Genomic DNA, 9,577 nt, shown 5'->3' on the forward strand with positions numbered 1-9,577 from the left:
GAGTATGTCAATCGAATGATAAATTCCCTCTATTTATAAGAGACATAAATCCCTCGAGCACGAAACCTAAGAGTCGCTAATCGAATTTGATAGGGCACGAAACATTTCAGTTCCCCAGGAATGTGTGTCATAATGGCGGTAACCACGAAATAGCGGTTCGATGCCAGAACGTTTCGGTTCCGAAATGGCCGCAACAGTTCGCGGGTATCGAAAGAATGCCACCATCTCACGTAAAACTCGAGTAATGTTACTAAGGAACGAGAAGTCAGATTTCGCTCGAATTCATAGCAATCATGATCCGTCTGCCGAGCCCGATAGAGGACAACCCCGACAAACGGAGTGACTAACTGTATTGGTCAAAATTTGACCGTCACGGTCGAACTGACTAACGTCCCGCCTAAATGACCGGGCAGTGAAAGATAACACAACTCACTCTACGTCCCTTTCCCGACACCCATCGAGTCGGAAAGAGCAATGCCTAAAAGGACGACCAAGACACACCGGAGGTGAGAGAGCGTTAGATCAAGTAAATGGCAAAGGTGCCATGGCTATATATAGTAGGGGAAAACCTTCGATTAAAGAGAGAGGCTCCCCCCACTTTTCTCTCTCCCAAGCTCTCTTCTTGTAATCTTGATAAGAAAGAAGTAATCTACAGAAGAACATGTAAAACTATCTCTCCCATCGATCGATGGGGGTCAATGTTGAATTTCAATAAGATCGTTTACATCTTCTTCGTCCTATATACAATTCATACTATTAGCTCTTTGATTTAGAATTTATTATGCCTGACTAAGATTTTACCCCTTCATCTTCTTTGATTGATTTGTTCAAAAAGGTTTTGATATCTTTTGAGTGAAATAGTTATATCACACCCTTTGGAGTGCGATTCTTCCTTAAATAATCTTGTGTGAATACGGAATACTTTATGTACCAGACTGCCCTACGTAAAAAAAAAACACATTGGTTGCTTGTTGGTTTAGTTATACTGTCTTCTCAAAACCTCCCCAAATAGGCCGGACACCGATTTCTATTGGTCAGTAGAGGCATAGTTATTCCTTGTTAATTCAAATTATTTCATTTGAAGAAGTATTTTAATACCTTGAATTATATGATACAGTGGATATACCTTGAAAAGGGAACACTTTCCTCAATATTAAACATAAATAGAGTGTGGTCCATAATGGACTAATCGTTACTAGAAGGTGCTCTTTTGATTTGAAAACACAAGAAAGAGTATTAAAACCTGTTTGGTTCGGTTTCGTAAGGCCTAAAAGGGAAGTGGTTGATAAGCAACTGTTTCTATTTCTTTACTCCGTTGCTATTATCCTATTCGTCCAACTTCGTTAATTCCTTTTTTTTTTTTCTTTCAACTTCATTGGTTCCTTTGACATTTTCTTTTTTGTTATTGGACATATAAAATAATCAAAACTTTTTTTTGTTACACTACTTGGGCCTCACGTTACCCATTTGGGCCGAGACACATCCGATGATGTTTGGGCTCACCTTTCTCCCTTCTAATATATAGCCGGACATTTGCATCTATACCCGCTTTTTGTGTCACATTTTAAATTGTGCCCGCTTTGCAAAAAAATTTGCATTCGTACCCGCTTTTTCGCATAACTTTAGCACACGAGGCTGAAGTAGCAAAGACAATCACGCAAAACTTCACATTCTAGTAGCCGGGCCTGAAGTTCAGCTCTAGAGCTGAAGTTTATACGTTGAAGTTTTTGTCTTTGTAACATCCATAACTATCAAATATCTTTTGCCTTTTAATTTTCTATATAACTGCTCTAATAATTGGTCATAGCTCTTGTCATGATATACTGCCGTCACATCAGAAGTACCAAAGCTTAAAACATTTATAAGAATTTCTCTTGCATCATATTCTTGAGAAATAGTAACCCATGAAGAAACATCAAAACGAAATAATACTGATGGATTATATTGCTAAAAATTTATCTAGCAAGAGCTCCCGTGCTTGCCCAATGAGTTGATCTCTTATGTCGTTGAAGTCATCCTCCATGCCAACGAGAGTAATATCCTCAGTATATTTGATTTAGCTTCATTAATCAAAGAGAACAATGTTGAAGTCATCGTTGTAGAAGAAGAAAAAAGAAAATGAAGGAGGAGAAGGGAGAGGAGAAAGAGAGTTGAAATTGTTTAAAAAGTGGGTACAAGTTAAAAGTTTTTTAAAAAATAGGTATAGATTAAATAGGGGCGACCAAATAGGGCGCCCCGTGCAATTTTTACTATATAGCCGTTCCGCTTCCTTACATTTTCAAAATTCAAATTTAGTCCTCATTCCGCAAATATCTCTTAAATAATGCCCTTTTCCACAACGGCACCGATCCCTTCAACAAACCCTATATAAACCATCGTATTCTCTCCCCTTTTTCAAATCAAAAGCCCAAACCCTTCCGCCATCACTCTTTTCTCTACCCCACTGCTCCAGTTCTGCGTATATATATACACTGTACCGCTTAGTTATATATACATTTTCCCTTGATTTTATTGATTCATCGGAAGCGAAAATGTCGCTGAGACCGAGTGCGAGGACGGAGGTTCGTCGGAACCGGTATAAGGTAGCCGTGGATGCGGAGGAAGGAAGGCGTAGGAGAGAGGATAACATGGTTGAGATTCGTAAGAATAGGAGAGAGGAAAGCTTGCAGAAGAAGCGACGTGAAGGTCTTCAGCCGGATCAGCTACATAATGTTCCTGTTCAGACAGCCTCTGGCGAAAAGGTGGAAAATAGATCTGTATTTTTCATTTCCTTATGTTTTATCGACTAGTACTGTTAGATTAAGTTTCTGATTTTATTGAATATTGACCTTTCCTGATTTTCTATCAGTTAGAACATTAACTTATGATTTCCTTGATTTTCATCATGTATTTGTCTGTTTGGTGAAATTTAGGATTTTCCTAGTAGTATTTTTCTGAACATGGATAGATATAATGAATAACGATTTTCTGTTGAGTTGTCGTTAAGCTTTTGACAAACATGTATTGACTTGCTATGAAGTGTTTTCGAATGTTTATGTTTGGTCGTTGTTGACTTGTTTGTAAATATATGCCCAAACGATGAGTGAGGTGTTGTATAGATTTGAATATTCGTTTTGTACTAGACTGTGACTTCTTCCAAGTATCCATTGGTTTGTTTATATCTGCACGTGAAAACAGTTGCATGGTTTTGTGAAGCGTATTGAATATATTGGTTTTGCAACAAAGTTTTGTTGTATCGATCTACAATACTTGGAATATATTGTACTCTTTTCTTCATTTGTAGCTACTGATGTTTGTTTCAAATGCCTTTATTTTGCAGTTAGAGATGATACCACAATTGGTTGCAGGTGTTTGGGGCGAAGATGGCAATGTACAGCTTGAGGCTACTTCTTATTTCAGAAAAATGCTCTCAATCGGTAACCATTGTTATGTAGATACAAATATTCCTGTTTTTATTGCCGAGTTTTCTGGTGGTTTCTTACCCAGTAGACATATTTTTCGATTTTGGTAACTATACAGAAAGGAGTCCCCCAATAGCGGAAGTAATTCAAGCTGGTGTAGTTCCTCGTTTTGTTCAATTTCTAATGAGAGATGACTTTCCACAGCTTCAGGTGCTAAACCCCTCCACTACTTGCATTATCCTTGTATCGTCCTGCAAGATAGATAGTCTGACTACGAATTTCCTTGTATCTATCAACATTACTCAGTTTGAGGCAGCTTGGGCTCTCACAAATATTGCATCTGGAACATCTGAGCATACAAAGGTGGTAATTGATTCTGGTGCAGTCCCAAGTTTTGTGAAACTTCTTGGTTCTCCTAGCGATGATGTCCGAGAGCAGGTATACACGAAAAAATAGATTAAATTTTGTTCATAGTTATTTATAATGGATTTGTCTTGTCCTTGCTCTTCTTCTATTATACTTCTGAGGTATGCAATAATATTTGTATTTCTGGTTCTGACAACATGACTTTTTCATCATTTAGGCTGTGTGGGCTCTAGGAAATGTTGCTGGTGATTCACCAAAATGCCGTGATCTAGTCCTTAGCTGTGGTGCTTTGGCTCCCTTGTTGGCCCAATTTAACCCAAATGCCAAGCTATCTATGCTGAGAAATGCCACTTGGACACTTTCAAATTTCTGTAGAGGGAAGCCACAACCTTCTTTTGATCAGGTGTGTCCTAAACGCTTGATTTATTTGTTGATCAGTGATCAATGATACATACTTTTAATAGTAGTCATATTAGTCCTTGCTGATGAGGAATGAGCGAGGAGTTCCATTTCCCTTATCATGTGTAATACTGTGGGAGGTTGTTCCTTCCCTCATTTCTTAATAGCTTATAGCAAATAAAATACAAATGCCCCGAGTTGAATTTAGGTGAAGTTGTTTCATTGGACAAAGCAGGATTTTTTTTTCAAGACTGTAACAAACCACCAGGTTGTCCTAGATGCATTTTACCTGTTACAGTCTTCTTTTTCAAGCAATTAATAATTTACTGATTTTGTCGAAAACTAAAGATGGGTTTTCTGAACAAAAGCAGTGGAAACTTCTATCTATTTATTGTTTGAATAGCGTTAAGACACATTACTACGATTTCCTTTTCTACATATGTATGTTTTTAAGTTATTGTTTTATGATATGTAAGACACGTTAGCCCAACTTTTTCCGTCTTCATTTTAAGACTTTTTTATCCCTTAGGTGTGGTCGATCGAAATTGACATTTACTCCCTCCATTTCAATAGATACATGACATGTGTCTTGCATATGAACTTCAATCATTTAACCATGGTAAATTATATGCATTCTCATCTAATTGAATTAATTAACCATAGTGAGTTAATATAGTTTGGTGTAAACACCCGGTGTGGGTACGTATTTTGTGTGGCACATATATATGAGGCACATATATATGCATTCTCATCTAATTGAATTAATTAACCATTGTGAGTTAATATAGTTTGGTGTAAACACCCGGTGTGGGTAAGTATTTTGTGTGGCACATATATATGAGACACATATTTTGTGTGGCTATAAATCATTGCATAAAGGTAAATTATTTCCAAATATGGGAAGGGGTCATTCATTTTGGCACGGACTAAAAAGGAAATAGGTTCACATAAATTGAAACAGAGGGAATATAATTTATTATCCAAAGTATAAAAGAAACATGTTATTTGGAAAATGAATGAAACGAACATGTTATGAGGAACAAATGTTGAGGAAACTGGAAGCTATGCCTCTCATAATTTGTAAACTGGATGTACAGACAAGGCCTGCTCTTCCAGCTCTTCAACAGCTAATACATTCGACCGATGAAGAAGTTTTAACTGATGCATGCTGGGCACTCTCATATCTTTCCGATGGTACAAATGATAAAATTCAAGCTGTTATTGATTCTGGAGTATGTCCCCGACTGGTTGAGTTGTTAGGGTAAGTACCCTGATTTTTTTAGTGTACTTCTGGGTTATCGAGTTCTATAATTATTATCTTTCTCACTGATGGGTGGCATTTGTATGTCCTGATCTTAATTATTGTTTTTCATATTTTTAGTCATCCTTCTCCATCGGTGCTGATTCCTGCTCTAAGGACAGTTGGAAATATTGTCACCGGAGATGATATGCAAACTCAGGTATTTGTTAGAATAATTTTTCAGTTTATACAAATAATGTCTGCCTTGCGTTCGTAGTAGTCCTTGGCTCTTCCAGCGCATGATTGCTGAATGTATGTTTTTTTTTTCCATTTCCTATGGTTTAATCTGCATCAAGCAGCATTACATTTATGTTTGTCCTCTCTACTTGATGTCTGCCTCAATCAGTTTATACAAATAATGTCTGCCTTGCGTTCGTAGTAGTCCTTGGTTCTTCCGGTGCATGATTGCTGAATGTATGTTTTTTTTTTCCATTTCCTATGGTTTAATCTGCATCAAGCAGCATTACATTTATGTTTGTCCTCTCTACTTGATGACTTTAGGTTAATTTGTTATTTTGCAACTGCCTTTTGGATTTTTGATTTTTGAGGATGGTATACTCATCTGGTGGGAAGTGTTTGATTGCTTTTCTATGAGAGTGACTTTTCAAGTTTCACTTGACTATTATCTTGCTTTCTTTTAATTTCCCACCCCATTAATCTACTTTGGAATTTGTGCATAGTCATTCTCTTTATTCTTAGCTCTTGAAATGCTCTTAACCTGATGTCGGAAACTAAAAGCAGAGATGAATAACTTATAGTATTTCCGTTTATGTGACGTGTGAAACAACTTCCAATAAAACTCTTTTCTCTTGATGTATGTATTGGAGATGTAGAATGTTGAAGACCAGAAATTTCTGAATTTTCAAGAAATTGGCTGTAGAAATAAACACATTGAACTCAATTGCTGCCTCCCATGTTACTGAATGTTTGGATGATATTACGTTGACAAACTGTGCTTTTATTATGTTGCACGCACATGTTACTGGATCTTTTATATATATGTCATCTTATAAGAGGTTATAAATGATTATGTGATATTAACTAGGACCCCAAGAATTAGGGAACTTTTCTTATTCCATGTAGTTCAAAACTCCTCTATAAGGGAGCATTTTTTTTAGTTATAAGGACATTCTCTCTTCTCTCTTTAAATACTAAACAATTATGTCTCTTTGTTTCGTTCAGTGTATCATCAATCATCAGGCTTTGCCCTGTCTCTTGGTCTTGTTGAATGGTAATCACAAGAAAAGTATAAAGAAGGAAGCTTGTTGGACAATTTCAAACATTACAGCTGGCAACAAGGAGCAAATTCAGGTAAACAGTTGCTAGCAGTATAACATCGCTTACCCTTCGTCCACACCCCCAACAGAAAAAAAACATCTGGATTACAAATTTAGCGATCTCTTTTGGCAATCCTTTAACTTGAAGATGTATATTGATTGTTTCAACTGCACTTCATGGTCAAATTATTCTTCTTGCTGCAGTGTGTAATTGAGGCTGGTGTTTTTGGTCCTCTTGTTAATTTGCTTCAAAATGCGGAGTTTGAGATTAAAAAAGAGGCTGCATGGGCAATCTCCAATGCCACATCTGGTGGTACTAATGAACAGATCAAGTAAGAATTTGATATTCTGGTTTCTTAGAACCATAATTTTTATGGCATACACTCAGACGATCTTATTTTGTCTTGCATCATATCCTGCAGATACCTTGTAAGTCAAGGTTGTATCAAACCACTCTGTGATCTCCTAGTTTGTCCTGACCCGAGGATTGTCACAGTTTGTCTTGAAGGGCTTGAAAATATTTTGAAGGTTGGCGATGTTGAGAATTTGGGTGAGGCAGGAAATATAAACGTGTATGCTCAAATGATTGATGATGCAGACGGTATAGAAAAAATAGAGAATCTTCAAAGTCATGACAATCAAGAGATTTATGAAAAGGCTGTGAAGATTCTTGAGACATACTGGTTGGAAGAAGATGATGAGACCATGCCACCTGGTGATGCGACCCACCAGGGTTTCCAGTTTGGAGGTGGGAATGTCTCTGTACCATCAGGTGGATTCAACTTCAACTGAAAGGTATGTAACTGAACTTTTTATCCTTAATGTTCCTAAGAATTTGGTCAAGGAGTGGTTTGCTAGTGCATATATATTTCTCTCTGTTTTTTAAGCATGGAGCATCAATTTTCAACTGCAGGATTTTTCGGGTGACGCAATACCTCTACAAGTGAACTGATTCTGCTGGCTCCAGTTTAGGTTTTGCATAGCTGAAGGGCTTGCGTAGGAGCAGTATCAGTGTCCATTCAATGTATTTTCTATGAAGGATCCTCAAATATTCTAATTGCCTATTTCACCTTCGAAAGCAATTGTTGGGAATTTTGCTACGTTCCCTAAAATTCTTTGTTCACCCGACTTAAATGATTTATTGACATCATATCTTCTTGGTGTTGAATTTAATTGCTTAGATCTTAGTGTTATATTCCTTGTCTGTTTCGATGATGAAAGTTAGTAGCATTATTACATACTTCCATTGAATGCATCAAGTCTTTTGTTGGATATGCCAAACTTTGTGGCTTGATTTTATCCTCGAATGAATTAACCCATTTCTTGTGGCTGATGCTCGTTGATATTTTATGTGTTGGTTTTTTACATCTTCAGGTTAATCTACTATAGCATGATTTAGTAATATCGGTAATAGAGTTTTAACCCGCTGTAATTGGTTGTGTAAAATTCTTTATTGCCAAATCTCTAACTGAAGGTAACAGTATTAGCCAAAATATCTCGATGAAAATTGATATAATCTATAAAAGCTTCAATACCATTCTCTGCTGACCTGCAATTTATTGTAGTGAGAAGCAGTAATTTTGAAAAAAGATTGTAATTCCAATGTGAAAACCGTAATTTTTATACTCTTGAATGAGTTACAGTACAAGAATAGCCACCTAATGAAGCATAGTGTTTATACACAGAGCAGAAAATAACAAATATGTAGCATAGATTGCCTGTAAGTGTAATCCTGCATTGCATTCACTACTAGATTGCCTTGCCACTGTAAGTGTTAGAAACATACAAATCTAGAGACCCTCATTGATGTTCAGCAACAAAAGTAAATGTGCACGTATACATTCGAGCAATGGCTTCTCATTCACATTCTCCAATTCCAACTTTCCTACGTACTTCTCATTCATATGCTCCAATTCCAACTTCTCTGCCTTAATAGGAAGTGTACCATAAGGGTGAAAAGCTGTCGTGAACCCTTTTGAGTTTACACTCGCAGTTTGACCACCACAGGCACTGTTAATATTGGTGTTTAATGACAATGCTTTCACCACCAATTGCTCAGCTTCTTCTTCAGTCATTCCTTTCTTCCATTCTTTCTCCAAGAAATCATTCAAATCAACAGCCCCATACCCCCCTACACCAAAATTTGACTTCTCCATTACCACACCACTAAAACCTATCTCATATATTTTACCTCCTCCATTCTTGTCCCATCCACCAAGTAGCACACCAGTTTGTAACATATTTTTCTTGTTGTTAATGTCATATGCAGATAATACCATACCAACAATCTCGGCCGCAACCGTAGCAGTAGTTTCTTGATCAAGAAAGTTGCGAGCATCTTCTAAAAGGACTTGTGTATCTGCTCCAAGTGCACAGTGACACAAGAAAACATTCGCAGTCAGCTGTGTGATTATGTCAGTGGAGCCAAGAATGACGCCGCCGTCGTAAGTGACGCCGACGATGGTGGTGGTGGTGGTTTTTGACGGGTGGGACTCGTCGGAATCAATGATGAAGATGCACATACTTCAGGTGTTAATTAAAAATTGATCAAACTAAAAGTAATGAGAATGATGTGTGGTGGATTAAACCGAGGGGTGTTTATATATAAAGAGTTTTCACTACTAATTTGATTCGGAGTAGGAAATAGTAGGAGATTTCCTAAATGGGATAGTAGAACCGTTGTTCTGTTACTAGTTCAAGTGGGATTATGAAAAGAATACTACCTCAACTAGGATTATGAAGAGGGAAACTTTCCTAAAATGGAATTAAAGTTCTTACAGCTTTTAATTAGTAATTATGATATTTTGAATCGTACCAACTGGTCGACTCTCTCA

At 37.1% G+C, this 9,577-nt stretch overlaps 2 protein-coding genes across 2 annotated transcripts; one reads left to right on the plus strand and one right to left on the minus strand.

Moving 5' to 3' along the window:
* The first annotated feature begins 2,396 nt into the window (after nt 1–2,396).
* LOC107830278 (importin subunit alpha-2) lies at nt 2,397–7,893 on the plus strand. Its single transcript, XM_016657792.2, has 11 exons — nt 2,397–2,741; nt 3,320–3,416; nt 3,520–3,611; nt 3,708–3,839; nt 3,985–4,170; nt 5,264–5,427; nt 5,548–5,626; nt 6,649–6,777; nt 6,948–7,075; nt 7,166–7,538; nt 7,657–7,893. Exons 1-10 carry the CDS (start codon nt 2,532–2,534, stop codon nt 7,533–7,535), a joined length of 1,587 nt encoding a protein of 528 aa, XP_016513278.1. The 5' UTR covers nt 2,397–2,531; the 3' UTR covers nt 7,536–7,538; nt 7,657–7,893.
* A 640-nt stretch (nt 7,894–8,533) lies between these two features.
* LOC107830275 (proteasome subunit beta type-6-like) lies at nt 8,534–9,265 on the minus strand. Its single transcript, XM_016657790.2, has one exon. It carries the CDS (start codon nt 9,263–9,265, stop codon nt 8,534–8,536), a length of 732 nt encoding a protein of 243 aa, XP_016513276.2.
* Between the last annotated feature and the right edge of the window lie 312 nt (nt 9,266–9,577).

The sequence above is a fragment of the Nicotiana tabacum genome, chromosome 7 (assembly GCF_000715075.1).
Source record: "Nicotiana tabacum cultivar K326 chromosome 7, ASM71507v2, whole genome shotgun sequence".
In the NCBI taxonomy this organism is placed as follows: domain Eukaryota; kingdom Viridiplantae; phylum Streptophyta; class Magnoliopsida; order Solanales; family Solanaceae; genus Nicotiana; species Nicotiana tabacum.